This window comes from Arachis stenosperma, chromosome 3 (assembly GCF_014773155.1).
Source record: "Arachis stenosperma cultivar V10309 chromosome 3, arast.V10309.gnm1.PFL2, whole genome shotgun sequence".
Taxonomy (NCBI): Eukaryota; Viridiplantae; Streptophyta; class Magnoliopsida; order Fabales; family Fabaceae; genus Arachis; species Arachis stenosperma.
In genome coordinates, this window is record NC_080379.1 from 18,484,055 (window position 1) to 18,504,308 (window position 20,254).

General features: G+C 32.0%; 1 protein-coding gene across 2 annotated transcripts; it reads left to right on the top strand.

The window, feature by feature from the left end:
• The first annotated feature begins 3,191 nt into the window (after nucleotides 1-3,191).
• On the top strand, nucleotides 3,192-14,565 carry LOC130970402 (derlin-1-like). Of its 2 annotated transcripts, XM_057896479.1 has the most exons (7): nucleotides 3,192-3,407; nucleotides 3,820-3,955; nucleotides 4,166-4,239; nucleotides 4,845-4,938; nucleotides 12,705-12,833; nucleotides 13,623-13,783; nucleotides 14,220-14,565. In XM_057896479.1, the coding sequence occupies exons 1-7, from the start codon at nucleotides 3,391-3,393 to the stop codon at nucleotides 14,455-14,457; spliced, it is 849 nt and encodes a 282-aa protein (XP_057752462.1). In that variant the 5' UTR covers nucleotides 3,192-3,390; the 3' UTR covers nucleotides 14,458-14,565. The 2 variants fall into 2 exon arrangements, with proteins under 2 accessions (XP_057752462.1, XP_057752463.1); XM_057896480.1 differs by lacking the exon at nucleotides 12,705-12,833.
• Nucleotides 14,566-20,254: the final 5,689 nt, after the last annotated feature.

The window sequence follows — 20,254 nt, forward strand, 5'->3', positions numbered from 1 at the left end:
CAAGCATTTTTCACTTGTTTCATTAGGTTTTATGCACTTTCTTGCATTGTAAGTAAGTGGTTTGGAGTGGAATTGCATGGTTTTGTTGAATCAATCAACCATCCTTTATTTGACACTAAATCATGAGGTTTAAGCTAAAACTAATTGGGTTTTGAATGATTTACAAACTTTGTGAATTTGGTGATACTTTGATTGGTTGTTTTGATTAATTGAAAGTGAAGAAGAGAAAGAAATAAGGAAAGTGTGGCCTAAGGAAGAAGAAAAGCGTGGCCTATGGAAGAAGGAAAGCGTGGCACATTGGTGCGCGAAATTGTGATCACCAATGGTGCCATCAACGTGGTACGCTCAATTGCAATCTCAACTCTTTATCACAACTTCGCACAACTAACCAGCAAGTGCACTGAGTCGTCCAAGTAATAAACCTTATGCGAGTAAGGGTCGATCCCACGGAGATTGTTGGTATGAAGCAAGCTATGGTCATCTTGTAAATCTCAGTCAGGCGGATTCAAATGGTTATCGAGGATTAATGATTAAAAGATAAATAAAACATAAAATAAAGATAGAGATACTTATGTAATTCATTGGTAAAAATTTCAGATAAGCGTATGGAGATGCTTTGTCCCTTCCGTAAGCCTTGAAGTAGAATTTGGTATCGAAAGAGATGTATGTAAGGACATCAAGTAAGAGTTAAATTGGATCAACAATTCGAGAAGTCACTCAAAAAAATGAAATCGAAGATTTTCAAAATCAAGGGTTATCCAACAACTGTCACACGATCAGACAAAAGAGCGAGAACGATTACCTACGTTTTTGCATACGTGGGGGCGTCACTTCAAGATTGATCAGTTAAGGAAATGGCTATAAATACTAGAAGGATCAAAGGAACAAAGGTTGGAACTTGGTTTCAAAAATTACTCACGCACACTCACATCCCAGCAACTTTCTGAATTTGCTGCGAGTCAAATTTTTGTAGGATTCCTTCCACTTGTTTTTACTTTTCATATATAATTTTTGCAAAACATTACTTTTCATGTTCAATTTATCTTTCAAACAACTTTAATTTTCTTGTTAAATTTACATTTCGGCACTTTCAATTTTCATGTCAAAAATCATTTGATTCAGTCGAAGGCATTCTATCGCTTTGTTTAAATTCAATGCAAGCCATTTCGATTTTAGTCAATTTTACTTTTAAAAATCTTTATTTAACACTTTTTCAGTCTTTCCTTTAAATTTCGTCTAATTCGAAGATCTTTGATGCACTCTTAGAAAAATTGGTACTCGCAAAAGAGGAGTTGCTTTTGCTCCCAGACCATTAGAATTGAACCACCATCGATTTGCTAAAAATCGACAAAACACCAGGTCTAACGAAATCCTATGTGCGCGCTTTTTCTTCTTCTTCGTCCACGTTTTTTTATTCTTCTTTTTCCTGTGATTTTTCTTTTATTCTTACCTACACTTTTACTACTTCTTCTTTTTCTTTTTCTCCTCATTTTTTTTCTCATTTTTCATTTTTTTATTGTCGTCGTCACCACCACAACTACTACCTCATCCTCTTCCTCCTTCTTCTCCTTCTTCCTTTTTCATTTGATTTCTTCTTTTTTTTTTTATTTTTTCTCCTCCTCCTTCAATATCATCACCACCATTTTTACATTTTCATAATTCTTGCTTCACCCTCTTAATAAGAATCTGTGTCATGATTAAGAAATTTCAATGTCAAAATTAAGAACTTCTTGTGTCATGTTTAAAAAGTTTCAGTGCTATGTTCTTTTTCTTTCATATTTTCATAATTCTTATTTCACCCTTTTAATAAGAACCTGTGTCATCGTTAAAAAATTTCAGTATCAAAATTAAAAAATTTCTTGCCTCACGTTTAGAAAATTCCGGTGCTGTGTTTTTGGTAAATTCTACATAATTCAAAAATCTCCCTCCTTCTCTTCTTCTCTTTTAGTTTAATGCCACGCAATCAATTCAATGATTACAAAATATATCATTTAGTTAAAAATAACACATAAATTTTTTTATAAATGACCAAAATTTTTTTAAAAAAATCATAAGTCCAAAACATTAAATTATTCAACTAACAAAAAATATTTAAATATATTTTAGAACCAAAAAATAAGTGATTATCTTTTTAAAATTATAGATAACTTTATCTTTTTACAACAATATGATAAAAGAATTAAATAATCTATCCAAAACATTTGATAAAACCACCTAACAAATTACTCATTTTGGATAGTTTTATTGAAGGAACACTACCAAATCTTTGATCCGTATCAAATTTGTTTATAAATTTTGTTATAATTGGATTAAATTTGTATAGTAGTTTTTGAGATTCCCAACCTTTATTATTTTAGTCTTTTAAATTTAAAATTGTCTGTACTAATTTTTGAAATCTAATTCTAGGCACCATGTATATTGGTGTCTGGACACTTTTCGGTGTTAAGTCAATGAATGGAATGTCGAAATAATTTTGGCTTGCCATGCTAGATCCGAGCTAAATGATGTTTATTCATTTTGGCGCTTAAACAAAACAAAAACGAAGTCGTTTTGGAGAATAAGGGGAGATAATGTATTTATACATAATTTAAACTCTTCTTTGTTTTCTTGTTTTGTCTTGTTTAAGCGCAAAAAACAAAACAACGTCGTTTAACCGTATATCTAGAATAATAAGTCAAAGATAATTTAACATTTTATTTGCTGGATCAGTGTTAAATAGGATCTAAAAGTTAATATAGTGTCCATAGCTAAATCTCGGAGACCAAAATAGTAAAAGTTGAGAATTTGAGGGACTAATTTAAGGATTTACTCTTATAATTGTCTGCGCTCGAATTTTTATAACAAAAAATAATAGTTTTCTTTAAAAATTCAGGAATAATTTATTTATATTATAAAAAACAATTTGAATAAAATTTATTACAGCTTAATTTGAGGTATTAATCTAAACAAAACAATATAATTGCCAGTTAAATTCTTGGGAGAATGACTTTATCATCACACCCAAAATTGATAATACCATTTTTCTTTATTTTTTGTGATTTTTTCAAATGATCCTTTATCTTTATTATTTTAATATTTACAAATTTTCTATTAAATATAATTTGGGAATAAGACAGGAAAATACTCTCCAAATTCATGCGCAATACGAAAGGAAAATATCTCCACTAGATAACGACAGTGTGGAGTGTGATCTGGTGCTAAAGCTAGACTTTGAATGGTCATTACTTCAAAGACTAATTCTTCATCATTTATTGGCTCATACTAGTATTCCACTACTCTTTGGAATTTCCAAAGTTGTGAAATTTTATTTTATATTTTCCTTTCTTTCTTCATCTTATATGTTAACTCTACATTCTCTAATTCCCATCATTCCATTCAATTCAATTCAATATGTCTACTCCAGCAGAGTATTCTCTCTTTCTCTATTTTCTCTCCCTCTAAACAGAGATTAGATTTTCATTTGTTGATGCATATTTGCATTTTAATTGTTGTGCTTTTATTGAAATTGTTACTATATATCATTTTATGCTCAAAATTCCATCATAATCATCTTAATTATGCTCAATTATTTTGCTTCACATCTCCTATAAGTGCATTATGTTTTGAGACCGAGCAAGATTTATTTCTTTTTAAGCTTTGTTCCAATGATTTTTCGATTTAAAATCTTCAAACAAATTTCGTAAAAACTCATCAGAGTCTCCTATGTTATTTTTCTAAAGTTATACCAAAACTTGTTTATTTTTCTAAATTCTAAAACTTTTGCTATGCTGCCATATACCATTTTAGAAAAATTAATTTAATTCTATGTTGCTATTGCAGTTACTACCGTTCTCTACCACCTGTCAGTAAGACCTATGGAGTGTTATGTTTGATGACCAGTGCTGCATATTATCTGCAATTATATGATGCAAAGAACATAGCACTCTTTTATGGACTTGTATTTAAACGCCTTCAGGTTTGTCATAAAAAATTAAATTGATTCATTCTTCTTCTATGTTTCGCCAACAACTACCTATTCTTAAAATTCTTGGGACCCGGATTTTCGTTCTAAGGCTAAAATTGAGATCAACTCTTTCTAGCAATAAAATTCTAGCAAAAGTTCTAATTGTCTCGTAATTTCATTTATTTAATTTACTCACTTATGTTTTGTTTGTCCCTGATGTAGATTTGGAGGCTTATCACAAATTTCTTCTTTCTTGGACCGTTTTCATTTCCATTTGCAATTCGACTTATAATGATGTAAGTAGCAATGTAATTTTTTTTTTATCACATCCCTTACTTTACACTCCATGAGCAATTTCAAAGAGTATTTTTAAAGTATTATTTTTTATATTTATAAAAAGTGAACTGATTTAAAATTGAAATGTGTATTACAATTATTAGATGAAATAAAATTGATCTCACATTAGAGATATGATATTATTTCAATAGACGATTAATAAAATTTTGTCACTTGTATAATTATCTCGATAAATAATTAAAAATAATATAAATTGAATTTTTTTTGGACTGAAATTCAAATTGAATTGAACCAAATATTAGAATGACAAATATTACATTTAGTTTCAAATTACTATTTGAGATATATAACTTCACAAATATAGATGTAGCATTTTATGAGACCCCAAATGAAATTAAAATAAAAGTTACTATTTGAGTTGTTCAGTTGTTCTAAATTCTGAGAATCCATACTTTAAAGTTAAAAGTGACCAAAATTGTCTCTTTATATCTCCGATTTAATTCTTGATGAAAGTATCTATATTAAGTTATTAACTTTGTATAGTAATCTTCAACTTTCCAAAAAATTAGAATCATGATTGTTTGAGTATTTGATAATTGAACAGAGCAAAATATGGAGTTTCGTTGGAAAGAGGACCCTTTGATAAACGTACTGCAGACTATGTTTGGATGTTCATATTTGGTGCACTCTCGCTTTTGGTATGTAACGCAATTCTTGTTTATTTAAATCAATTTTTACATGTTTGCTCCTCTGGTCTGTTGAAAGAGGTAATGTAACTGAGCATAATTTGAACTAAGCCAAACAAGTAGAAACTGAATAAGATGTTAGTAATATAAGAATAGTGTAACATCCTATTATTCAAATTCTTATACTCGAATCAATAGTCAATGATAATAAGGTGGTATGACTCTCAAGGTGTATTATAATATATAATTATAAATAATTGAAAAGAAGTATAAATTGAGAAGTCTGAAAAGAGTAAAAATAAAATCGCAAAATTGTAACACTCACGTATCGATAATTAGAAGACAAAGTGCGAATCGACAACGATATAAAGATAAAACTATAAAGAAGAGTAAGAACAAGACAAAGTATAGATATATAACATAAGTAAATAGCCACTAATTGCGACCCGCGAAGTTTAGGCCGGCTATGGCACAGTATAAAAGTAATTGACAACAATATCTCCTAATCTCTCCCAAAAGATACATAAGGACCTCTATAGGCAAGTTCAAAGGATTAAATACATAGCATAAGTTTTCAAAACAAAAGCGAAGAGGATCTAAGAAAAATGTAAATCAGAGAATTTCAAAGGTCTTCGCCATCTTTCAGATAAACCACAGCTCACTGATGAGCACCTGGACTTGCATCTGAAAAACAAGATATATATACGGAATGAGAACTCCGGACCCATGAGTTTCCAGTACGGTAATAGTGCTAAATAAATACAATACACTATAATATAAATTCACTAAGCATCTTAAACTTCTTACCTCGTCATATCCATCCTAAGTTCTCACTAATCCATAACTTGGCAACTACCATAGGGGATTCTAATTCTAATCCAATATCCTTTATACTTTCACTACCTTCCAACTGAACAATCCAAGAACCGAACCATCCCTCAAGTATTTCAACTCTTATGCAAACACAAACAATACAGATAAGTAATGCACAAGTAAGGCAAGTAAGACAATTAGAAAATAATTATGAAACAAGCACAATTAGGCAAACCAAAGTAATTAGCAAACCCAAACAATTCAAACAGATGCATATGATGTATGTCTATCCTACTGGCCGTGAGCTCACGTGTCGGTTATTTTGGCAGAATCCGACATATCCGGTAGCTAACCTAGATATCATCTCTCTGACATGCCTCCACACTCTTGGGATATAGTGCCTGTCACACTCTCGGGATATAGTGCCCATCACACTCATGAGATATAGTGCCCATTACATTTCCTGAGACAAAGTGTTCCCACACTCTTGGGATATAGCGCCCTCCACGCTCTCGGGATATAGTACCCATCACACTCATGGGATATAATACCCGACACACTTTTCAGGGTAATGTGCTTTCACACTCTTGGGATATAGCGCCCACCACGGTCTTCGGATATAGTGCCCGTCACACTCATGGGATATAATACCCGACACACCTTACAAAAGAGCAAGGTTCTGAAAACCGAACCGGTCATCGAACCGCTCTAGTTACTGGTTCACTGGTTCATAGGTTCAACCGATTCAACCGTGGTTGAACCGAAAAAACCGTTTTACAATAAAATAATAAATAAAATATAAATAAACACATTAAAACATAATTATAATCTAATATAAATCTTAAAATATTATCCAAATTAAAATACTACATAAACCAGAATGTTATGATCTTATTCAAGTACAAACTCAAAAGTCAAATAACAAAATAAGACAACCAAACATAAAATGCCAACATCCAAACTTATCATCAATCATCAAAATCCACTATAAATCACAATGTTATTGATACTAATGCTGCATGCCATTAATTCTGGATGGAGTCATAAATTAAGGAATGGAATAATATATATCATCCGGCTTTCAGTTTGCTTATTGATTCTATAATATATATATGTTCACCAGTTTTGTAATTTATCATCCACAAAAGGGAAATTACAATCCAGTGAATCCACAAAGACCTCAAACTTGTCAAGTTTCAAAAATTTAACAACAGCAATTCAATCTCCAGCAGCACATCACTAGGCAAAGAAATCACAAAATCCTACATAACTGAAATAAAAAAATCATGAAGACAGTCACCATTTAAGCATAATTAAATCGCAAAACAGTAAAACAAACACAAACACACACAAAACAGCAGCAACTTCAGTTTCCAGCAGCACATCACTATACAAAGAAATCACAAAACACAACATCAGCACAACAACAGCAGAGCAGAACATATGCTGAATTAACTAACTTAACAATCTAAGCATAATTAATCCCAAAGCATAGTTTTAATTGACTTAATTAAACACAAAAATGCTCAGCAGTCAGCAATGAACAACAGAGAGCCAAAAAAGCATAGCACAGCAGCGAAGAAGACACAAACCAGGGTACAACACAGCATAGCAGTAGTGAGCAGAGCCATTCAATAATCAATATAATTTGATAATTTATGAACTAAAAAATAAACACGAATAGCAGGCACTAGTAGTGAGCTATATGATACAAGTATTCCTTTAGGCAATGAGTACAATCAAGAAACTTTAACAAAATTTAACAGCAGAAAAAAATAAAAGCATGTACAAACCAGTATCATTTTATCATTAATCAGTAGGAGGATTAGCGTTGGGGGAATGGAATGGCCTTCGAGCACCACGAAATAGGAGGATTGAAGAACGATCACGACGAACCAGGCGGCGACAGTGCGACCAACGGGGGCGCGATGGAGGCTAGGGTTGTGTTTTGGGGAGAAATAATGAGAGTATGTATGAGACTGAGGAATCAGGAATGGGGCTCGAGACAGGGGCAAGGGCTTCAGGTCACTCAGGATGACACTGCGCGACGGCAAGGAGTGGTGGCGGTGGCTGCGATTTCCACGGCTGACTTCGACGGAAAGGGCTGCGCGAATCTCCAAGCTGGCTCCACGAACTTGCGACGGTGAGTGACTTCGATGGAGGTGTTGCGACGGCGGCGGTGGCTCGAGGTAGAGACTGCATGCGTGGCCACTGAGTGCGAGAGGCGAGAGTGGAGGGCTGCAGGGTGGAGGCTCAAGAGTGGAGGGCTGCAGGGGAGTGAACTGAAGAGTGAGGAGACCGAAGACTGAAGGCTAGGGTTGGTTTCTAGATCAAAACGCAGCGTTTTTGACAAAATTTAAAAAACCGGCCGGGTCACGGTTCGGTTCGATCGACCGGTTCCCGGCCGGTTCGGCGGTTCAATTTCGGTTCTTAAATTTAGCGGTTTTGCCTTCTGTCCGAACCGTATTTGTTAACGGTTCCCGGTTCGACCGGTTCGACCGGCCGGTTCGAACCGGTTTTCAGAACATTGCAAAAGAGAGAAACTCAACATACTCATCATCATCAATCTCAATCAAATTTCTATTATCATATTCATTCATCAATCATTCACATTCATTCATTCAATATCATTATGGCCAAGAATTCATCAATTATATAGCACTTTCTCAATTTATCAATCATAGTTACAGTCATTGTCTACCAGAGATATAGTGTCCATCACACTCACTATTTATCATTACCACCCTTATACCTTCTCTCGTACACTCACATTTTATCAATTCATATCTTAATTCAATCTCAAGTTCATCATTTATAATCATCCTCATCATTCACTTCTCATTCAATATTGCCAACAACTTATTACTTAGTTACTCGCTCTACTCACACTTTTCAATTTAAATCCCAACTCCAAAACCTCTCTTCTCCTATAAGTCACCATCACTTCCTAATTCAACCCTCTTCATTACCATTATCATTCAATTCTAGGGTCTTAGAGAGTGGAAATAGAGGTTTAGAAGTTCAAAATTAGGTTTTAAAATATAAAATTCACTTTGCTGAAAACAGGAGTCACACGTACGCGTGGGTGAGTTTTTTTTCTTGCTCGCGTACGCGAGATACCAAACCCAAAAAGGTTGGTCGCGTCGCGTGCGAGGCTCGCGTACGCGAGTCATGCAGAATAGGTTAAAAGTTGTTAAGTCCATAAATTCAGTTTTATGCACCTAACTTTCGACGTCCATAATTTTCTATACAAAACTCTGATTTCCACAAAATGTATACCGTTTTAAAGCTTTCAAAATTATCTTTAATTTTAAATACATTTTGTTCAATTCCAAAATCCGAAGCTCAAGTTATGAATCGTCGAAGTTCATTAAAAACCAAGTTTTACCCAAAAGTTCAAAAACTTTATCTTCCAACATTTCATTCTCATACCAAAGTTTTCCAACCTAAAATAACCCAATTTCCAACCAAAATCCTTCCATACCCTTATCACCCCTCTCTCTACATATCAGTATCAAATTCTATCAATTTCAATCCAACAAATTTATAATTAACCAACATTATTCATAAATTAACAATCAATTATTATCGTTATTCATAATCATTATCAAAACTTATCAATCATCAACCATCACTTACCGTCCTTACCTCTTTCCAACTTCCGACCCAAATTCACGGCCTCCGCCTCAATATTTCATCAAATCAATATACATAAACTCATAACCATATAATTCACTATCTAATACCAATTTCAATCAACACAACAATAATAAATCATCCAAAACATCAATTATCACATCATGTCTTCTCCACATAGCAACTCTATCCAAATACTAAATTCAAACTTAATCTGAGGGGAATCTAACCTAGGAATTTACATCACACCACATGGTACTTAAATGAAACTTAAATAGTACCTTAGCCGATTCCTCGTAAAACCCAAAGACACCTCAAGGTCAACGTTCCTTAAGAGACCACAGTCCTAAAGCCTCTCCTAACCGAATCTCAGCCACCAAGGTCCAACAATCAAGCTCCCAACATCATCAATGTACTCCAAATCAACAATATTCAATCTAATCCCACAACATATTACTATAATCAACATTCAAGCTTGCTAATTCACAAATCAACAAGGACTTGAGGTTCTTACCTTATTTATGCATCAAATTGAGCAAGACCCACTAATTTTCTCCAGTTAATTTGGCCCTAGAACATCAAAACAACTAAAAATCTCAACACTCACTCACCAAATTTTCGAATTTGGGAGGAAGATACTGAGAGTGAGATTGAGTTTTTCTTACCAAATTGATTAGCAGGATTTGTAGAGAATTCCGAGACAAATATGTGGCTGTTAACGGCTCGTCAATCGAAGTCCCGAATTAAAAGTTATGGCAGAATAAAATTGGAGCCAAGGGTTTGCTCTTCTCCTTCTCCCCCTCACTATGTTTCAGTGTGTTTCCCCCTTTGTTTGGGGAAGAAGGGCTGATGCCCTTCATTTAAGTAGAGTTGGACTGGGCCACGGGCCCAATACGGACCGGTTCGTTCGATTTGGCTTGTTTGACCTGATTTTGGACTAAAATCTTTAAAATTAGTATCAAAATTTTTATTTTAATCAGTTCTATCTTATTAAACTATAAAATTTTATTTTTTAATTTCTTTAAATAATAATTAATTTATTTATTAATTATTTACTAATTTTTTGGGTTTTACAAATAACATAATAAGAATCATGGGAGTGTGATGTGGTGACTTATTATCATCTGAGTTTTCAAGTAAGTAGATGTTTGGAGCGAAAATATAAATCATCACATTCATGAATAGATACCATAATAGAAATAATAATGTATGATTGATTAAGATTTTAAGTTCCTTCAGGCTTCATCTCTTAACTAATGGTTTAGATTTTAGAGTTAGTTTGGTATTGTGGAACAAAAACAAATTTCGGCGGGAGACTTCTATCCCTTTTAAGAGACTTCAACTAAGTTAGGCATGGAATTTTTAGTAATAAGGCTTGGATATGGTAGTAGTTCAATCCAGTCAAAACATACGTACATATACATATGCAGGGATCTTATGAGAATAAAATTTTTATATTAGAACGTAAGAATGCATTTATAATTATTAGATTGATTTAAATGATTGAGAATGAATATGCCTAATAAATAATATACAAGCAATGTATGTAATATAATTATTAAATTCATGAAAAAAATACATTTAATAACTATTATATTTATAGTCATTATCTTTAATTTTTATTAAAATATACCTAATAAATAAATTAAAATAATTATATTTTACATAATTATAAAAATATAACATGAGAAATTATATTATTAAAAATATTATGTTAAAAAATATTATACTCAATTATTATAAAAAAAATTGTTTATTTTGTGTTATAAATGAATATAAATTATTTTTAATATTTTCAATAATAAATTAAGATATGTATGTTTTACTATACATACTCTTAAAAATAAATTTTTAATTTTTAAAATATATATTATTAAGTCACTAAATCAGTTATATATATATATATATATATATATATATATATATATATATATATTATTTTAGTATATTTTAATATAATAAATAATTAAATATATTTATCATAAAAAAAGAACTAATTTTGTTATCGCACTATAGTTAAACTCTTATACATACGCAGACCAGCAAATAAAATGCACTCTTTAATGATTGTAGGCTACTTCCATTTCTCTAAAAAGTAAATAATATTTTTTTTTTTAAAAATGAAATCATAATTAAAAAATTCTTTTTTTATTAAAAAATAGGTATTTAATAATCTCATGTCATCAAAAGAATAAAACAAGAAATATAAAGTTATTACGGTATACTTCAAATTTTTTTGTCAAAGAACTCTTTTTATGGGTATTGAAATTATTTTAAAAATTATGAATTCATTTTTAAGAGTATGTATAGTGAAACATACATATTCTAATTTATTATTAAAAATAATTTATATCAATTTATAACACTAAATAAATAATTTGTTTAATAATAATTGAGTATAATATTTTTGAACATAATATTTTTGATAATATAATTTCTTATATGTTATATTTTTATAGTTATGTGAAATATAATTATTTAATTTATTTATTAGGAATATTTTAGTCAAAGATAATGACTATAAATACAATGGCATTATGTATTCTCTCTCATGAATTCAATGACTATATTAAATACATTGTATTATGTATATTATTTATTAAGCATATTCAATTTTAATCATTTAAATCAATCCAATAGCTATAAATACAATCTAGCATTGTCATATAAAAATCTCATTTTCGTACAATACATCCCCTAAAAATCTCATTTTCATACAATACATCCCCTACATATACATACAATATGTAAAATTAATTAATATAAATGAATTATTATATTGATTTTTAGCCAAAGTCTTCTCTACTATTGCGTTATTTTTCCAAGTTTCTTTTTAAACAATAGTTCTTCTTCTGTCTATTTTACTGCACATGCTTTCATAACTTCACCATTATTTCCAATTCAAACTCATATATAGTTCTAATTACATTCATAAATCCTTCACACGGCGGCCAAAACCTATATTCACAGTAGTGAAATCCATACCTTGCTACCTTAATGCTTTCATTGAACGTTAATTGGACTTAATTAATCCATTAATATTCATTATACTAATTTTTCCCTTTAATAATTCAGTTATACTCATTACACTTGTTTCTTTAGATTAACAGGCCAACGAATGATTATTGTTTAGTCGTGAACCAAAATGTACATGACTGCAGTTTTTTGTTTTAGGAAATTATAATTCAATTAAGAAAAATTCAATTAAGAAAAATTCAATGATTTAGTGAACGAATTAAACATTTTTTTTATCTAGAACATTCTATTAGGCATGTAGAGAAAACATGTTATGGTTTATTTTGATTGATCCATGCATCCTCATGTATTAGGTGATCACTTTTGTGCCATTTTTCCGGGTTCGATTCTTGGGAGTATCTATAGTTTACATGATCACTTACGTTTGGAGCCGTGAGTTTCCAAATGCGAGAATCAATATTTATGGTGTTGTATCATTGAAGGTACATTAAATTTTTAATGATCTTAGCTTTTACTTAATGCTGCTGCTGCTGCTTTATTATCTCATCAGTATAGATTCTCTCGACTGTTAAAAAAAAATTAAAGAAGTAAAGTATGATTTTTAACCTTTCATTGCACTTTTTCTCTCATATTTTTTTATTAATTTCACTTATAAAATTTATGATAAAAGATCGTACTTTACTTCTTTAATTATTAAAAATAATTGAAAGAATTCATTCTCATCAGTCATCACAAAAATACATTTGTCAATTTGTTGCTTATAACATTTGTCAAATTGTTGGCTTATAACCAACAAAGTGAAATGATTTATTAGTACTAACGCAACAAGTTCTTTTTAATTAAGTCTCATTTTTTCAACTTTTTTTTTGTTCTCTCCCATATGTTTTGCTTTTCATTTCTTTTTCTTTTCTTTCTTTTTTCTTTTGCTTCTTCAATTCCTCCTCCTATTAAGGATCGCAATAAGATAGATAGGATTAAATATTGACACTACTTAACCTTGTCCTGCCTTATCCTACACTATACTTTTGTTTTTGTTTCGATTAATAAAATCTATTGGACAATATCAAACATCCGAGATCATCTTGATTCCTGAAGAATTTTAGATCGGACATTTTGATTTCCCAACAAATTTTTACTTGAAAGTGTGTTTTGATACATTAATATTTTAATATATTGAAAAATTGAAAGGGAGAAATAATTTAAAAACGATGGAGTATAATTCATAATCTATAGTAACTATCGGACTTTTGTTAATCTTTATTGATGTGCAGGGTTTTTACCTTCCATGGGCACTACTAGCTCTAGACTTAATATTTGGAAGTCCTATAAAACCAAATATTTTAGGGATGCTTGCAGGACACCTATATTACTTCTTATCAGTACTTCATCCTCTTGCTGGTGGGAAAATCAAGTTCAAAACTCCTCTCTGGGTGTATCCATTATTTTTTTAAGTAAATTATTAGTTTAACTTTAAAAAAATTATGTTGCTGATCATTTAATTTAAAATAAATGTCTCTTTCAATCTTAGACAATTTATTTAAAAGATAAAATATTTTCTATAATTTAAAATTATTTTTCAATCATTCAAATAATAGCCTAAGTAATCTTTGTAAATACTGACCTGCTCATGTGTCTAGAGTGGCTTAAACCAATTATTTGGATGGTTGGCAATCGATGAAAAATTTTCAAATTATAGAAAAACATTTTGTGTTTTGGACAAATGGTCAAGGACGAGAAAGGTATTTATTCTTTAATTTAGTTTCAAAACATTTTCATATAAATCATTGTTGAAAACATATATATGCCCTCCCTAAAATACATAGCATTTGATCACGCTTCTTATAATCCTTAACTAAGTACCAAATCAGACACAAAATAGTGGCATATTGGGGAGAGGGTACCCAAGTGAATGCTCCAGTGCAATCTAATCCATCATCTGGAATTGTATTCAAAGGAAGAAGTCACCGACTTGGGGGGTCTCAAGCAACAAGTAACACTAAAGGGAATGATAATAACAATAATGCTTCCTCTTCTCAGCAACAAAATCATGATAAGGGAGATAATGGGATTGCCTTTCGTGGTAGAAGTTATCGCTTGAATGAATGAGTTTGGCTACATATCACTTGTTTATAACTTCTCGTTTATTTACAAAGGAATGTTATATACATAACAATTATGTATATCCTTTTTATATATGTATCTTTTACCTTTTAATGTTAAAAGTAAATGATAAATGGTACATAAAATAATGAAGGTTTCAAGTGGGTTGAAAAAGAAATTGAATTATAGATTCACTTTTTAAGTTAAAGAATAACTTGTGCAGAAAAATAGGTTTTAAGATATTATTTTTGTCTTTGTCTCGTCTTACAATAAGAGACAAAACGAAATTAAAAGTTGTAGATTTTAGAAAGGAAGAAGAGTAATATACACCACGATATATCTTGGTTCAGTCACAAAATATAATGTAATAAATAGTAGAATTTTTACTATAATCAAAACAGATTACAATTATTAATTATAAAATAGTCACACTTTTATAAAACCCTAAGCTAATTCAAACTTAGTTCAACACTTAAGTACTAACACAATTTAGATAAGAAGAACCAAATGTTCTCAACTTAGCACACTTTTGAATACAACTCAAACAAAATAAATATATGATTTTTGTCCGAACACTCTTTGTCTTTTGTTTCTTTCAATAAACTCTCAATTCTAGACACAAGAAATGAAAAATACGCTCAAAATATCTATAAATTCAGTTAATTTCAGTTAATTTGAATATTATGACATAAAATATGATGTAAATATACAAAAGATTATGTAAATATATAATTTATTTTGTATTTATAATTTTAGTTAATTTTTTTGTGTGACTATTTTAGTTAATTTGAATATTATGATATTATGACATAAAATCACCTATAAATTTAAAAAGTGTATTATTATTATTATTATTATTATTATTATTATTATTATTATTATTATTATTAAATATGATTTTGGTCTCTATGATTTAGACTAAAAATTTTATTCGTTTCCAACTTTTTTTTGCATTCGAATTCGTCCTTAAAGTTCAACTTGGTTTTAAAATCATCATTTTACCTAAATATTAAAATTATGGACCAAATTACCTCTAACAAAAAATTATAAAATTAAAAAAAGTAAGAGAGAGAGAGAGAAGCATGACGAGAGATAAGGGGAAGAGGGAGATGTCATGCGCCACCATCGCTGTTTCTGCTCCTACGCTAGCACATCCATGAGCGGGTGTGGTGGAGACCGCGTTGACACAAGCAGATCGAATAGCGGAGTTAGAGTCGTTATTTTTGCTATTTTCCGACGAGCTTTGCAGCGCTACTCCTTAGTCACTTGCCGCTCTCCTCGCCACTCACCGCTTGCATTCTCATTGTTTTGCAGTTTCTTCCTTCTTCTTGTGCTCTTTCAATGCAAATCTGCTTCTGCTCGTTTCACTTCTTCTTTATTTCACTTCTAAATTAGGGTTTTAATTCTTTTCTATTTTATTAATTTTTTGATATTTGAAATGCAGATTTGTTTCTGTCATTGATCTCTCGTCTTGGTACAAATTTTTTCTTCTATTTTTTATTTATTACATTTTTTTTGCTGTCTTGTTGTTGTGTCTTGTTACTTCTGCTAATGTTTCTTATTTATTCCTTCTACTTTGGTTTTAAGATTTTCATTATTGTTGCTGATGTTGTGAAAAATCCTTGTTGTTGATGATGCTTTATTTTCTTAATGATCATTTTATTTATTTTAGTATTAGTCACTGCAAAAATTATTGGAATAGCGACAAGTTTTAGCGACCAACAAAATCATCTGCTAATAGCAATCGATTTAGTGGCCGATCCAATTTTTTATACCAAAAAAAGTTGGTAGCTAATTAAATTAGCGACTATCACTAAAACCATTCTAGTTGCTTGCTAAATCGGTCACTAATCAGAAATTAGCAACCGATTTAGTAACTAATATCTTTTTGGTCATAAAAAAACCAATTCGGTTGTCGGTCGCTAATTTTTCATTAGCTACTGATTTAGATACTAGTACAAAAACTAAGTTGAAAAATTGTTGGTCATTAAATCGATTAATAAGGGGTTGGTTTTCAAATCAGTAGCTAATGATAAAATTAGCCACCTATTTAGCGATTAATAAAAATATAAGGTGATAAAAGCAGTTAGTCGTTAAATTTATCATTAGTGATTGATTTAGCAACCAACATAAAATCTAAGCTGGAAAATAGTTGGTCGCTAAATAGGTTGTAAATGATAAAATTAACAACTAATTTAGCGACTAATAAAAATATAAAGTGATAAAAGTAGTTAACCACTAAATTCAGTAATTAAATTTATCATTAGCGTAGCGGCCAACTTAAAAACTAAACAGAAAAATAGTTGGTTACTAACTAAATAGATAGTTAAAATTATGGTTTCATTTTCACAAAAACGCATGCCCTCTCTCATTCTTTCAGCCCTCATTCTCTTTCGTAGCCCCGGTCTCTTTCTCCCGTCGTCGCTCGCTTCGTCGCCGATCGCTCGCCACTGCTCACCAATGGGTCACCGCTCTCTCCTCATCGTCGCTCATTCCTCTCCTCTTGCTGCCGCTCGTTCCTCTCTCCTTGCAGCCACTCTCTCTGATGAAGATGTAAATTAGTTAGTTTTATTATTTTGGCATATTTTACTTTGGCAAGTTGTAACTAATAGTTAGTTATGTTATTTGTAGAAGTGATGAGCTGACTCAGCATCAGGTTAGATAGTCCCTTTAGTGTTGCTAATTAAGTTAAATAGCTATTAGTGAGAGCTACATATAGAAGTAGCTAGGATTATTGTATAGTGATTTTTTCCTTCTATTTTTCTATATAATGAGAAGTGCATTTTCTCACACGTACTCCCTGTACTCCCATCACATCTCTTTCTCTCAATTTTAATCTTGAGCATGGTTTTCACATGGTGCGGTGAGCATGGAAGATCTAGAATCTGACGAGAGGTGAAGAACAGTTATAGATCGGAGCTGTGATTCTACTTCAATGGCAGACGTTTCAGACGTAGAAGGAAACCGCGATCAGAACTCAAATATAACCACAACAGAGCTTCGAAGCTTAGCGAGATTGCTATCGAAGCCTTTCTGACTCTAGGTTTCCAGATCTGAACTCGAATGGAGCTAGGTCAAGTGCGAGTGCTTTGGTAGATCCGTCCATCCAGGTGAGAATCCTGGAGTTTCTATAGTGTCAGTCGTGTTGAATACCTATAATTATAACTCCTGGTCTAGATCTATGAAGAGAGCTTTGAGATCAAAGAATAAAATTGGATTTATTGACGGCACACTTGCTAAACCAATTATGAACCATCCTGAGTTTGTGGTGTAGGATAAGTGTAACACGTATGTAGTGTCATGGATTAATTTGTCACTAAGCAGTGACGTAGCTCAAAGCATAGCTTGGCATGAGAGTGCGGCAGATCTGTGGCAAGATTTGGAGCATCGATATTACCATGGAGACTTGTTTCGAATTGTGGAATTACAAGAAGAATTATAGGCTATGAAGTAGGGAGACTTGAATATTACAGAATATTACACAAAAATAAAGGCACTTTGGGAAGACATTGAGAGTTTTGAACCCATTCTAGTGTATGTTAGCTGTGATGTGAATTGTGAATGTGGACTTGAAGTAGTTAGGAGTTACTGGAAAAGAAACTATGCGGTTCAATTCTTGCGTGGACTGAATAAGCAATTTAGTGGCGTTCGAGCACAGATCATGCTGATGAAGCCATTTTCTGCTGTGAATGAAATGTTCCCTCTACTTACTCAACAAGAGAGACAAATCCATGTGATGGATACTGAGACTAGGAGCTTCGTAGCTCTTGCCTATTTCACTCACAATTTCAACGATAATAGCGTCCTTAGAGGGAGAGGACGAGGAATGTGGGGTGGAAGAGGTGGACAAAGTGGAAGAAACTCACCTAAGAGCTGCTCATATTGTCACAAGGCAGGACACTTGGTGGACACATGCTATCACAAGCATGGATTTCCACCACACTTCCAGAGGCAAAAATAGCCAAGGGAAGTGAACAATTTGGCAGCAGCTAATCACATTGCTACTGAGGTAAATGATGAAAGTAGCAGTGGTTTGAAGCAGGACAAAGAGAAGGATGATCTACCATTGTCCAATCAAAGTTTGAGAGATGCACTAGTTGCCTTTTTTCGACAGTAATGTGCACAAGCTTGCCATGGAGAGAGCATGAGAGAAACCTGCAACTCCAATGCAAGATAGGGAGGTACAACTTTAGTTGCTTACACATTATGCATGAGCTCACATATTGCACATCTATTATCGGTAAACACTTTCTTTTCAAATTCTTGGGTGCTTGACACAGGAGCAACTGATCATGTGTCACACTCATTGCATTTTTTTTGCAACTTTTAGGCATATTAGGTCAATTTTTGTGAAATTGCCAAATGGATCTTACGCAACCTCAAATATTTGTGGAACTGTGGTATTTCCAGACACACTATATCTCACTAATGTGTTGTACATACCCAGTTTTAATTTCAACTTACTCTCTATATCTCAGCTTACAAAAGACTTGTATTGTAAATGTGTTTTTACTGATAATGGTGGTGAAATACAGAGTCAGACCTCCTTGAAGAAGATTGGCACAGCTAGAGCATGTAAAGGGTTGTATATGTTAGATACATCAACTGATTTGCATGCATCATTAGCATTAGTTCCTTCTACATCTACGGATAACATCATACATCAACCAAAGGAGAGTAATAAGAATAGAAAAATAACTTTTAGTTCGAATATTAAGATAGCAGATTTGGTATCACAGCATCAATTTTCTCTTACTAGTTTGTGGCATAATAGACTAGGTCACTTACCACATAGTGCATTTGAAAGTGTTAGGAAGGTTTATCCTTGTGTAAAATTCAATAGGCTTGAATGTAATATACCTTGTGATTCTTGTCACATGGCTAAACAAAAGCGGTTACCTTTTCCTCTTAGTGAGTCAAGAAGTGCGTGCAGCTTTGATTTGATACATGTAGACTTCTGGGACCTAATTCAGTTGTTTCAATGCAAGAATTCAAGTATTTTTTAACAATAGTAGATGACAAAACAAGATTTGTGTGGATTTACATTATGAAGTTGAAATCTGAAATAGGTTCTTTAATGCAAAATTTTGTAAACTTTGTTAAAACACAATTTCAAACACATATCAAAGTTGTTCGCTCGGATAATGGTCTGGAATTTAAACTCGCTACTTTTTACCAAACACAGGGCATTTTACATCAAACCTCTTGTGTTGAAACCCGTTAACAAAATGGTATTGTTGTGAGGAAGCATCAACATCTACTCAATGTGGCAAGAGCCTTGATGTTTTAATTTGGTTTACCTAAATATTTTTGGATTTTTGCTATAGGTCAAGCTGCGCATATAATTAATCGACTACCATCTCCTATTTTAAAGTATCAAACACCATTTTCTACTTTATATAAAAAAATGTTGATATTAGTAACCTTAGAACATTCGATTGTTTGGCCTACGAATCTACATTAGCTCACGGTAGGAAGAAGTTTGATAAAAGGGCAAGAAAGAGCATTTTTCTTGGTTTTAAATCAGGTACAAAAGGTTTTCTTCTATTTGATCTTGGAACAAAGGAGCTTTACTTGTCCAGGAATGTGGAGTTTTATGAATATTCCTTTCTGTACTTGCTGTCCAATTTTAATATTGCTATGGATACCTCCAAATCTGTTGGTCCTAACCATAGTTCGGATCTTGCACTACTCGATCATTTTACTTGTGATTATTCTTCTTTGGATAGTGTCGTATCTTCCCGTTCTACATCTGCATCTCATTTATCCCATCCTTTAGTTGTTCATAGGCATGTTGGGGATC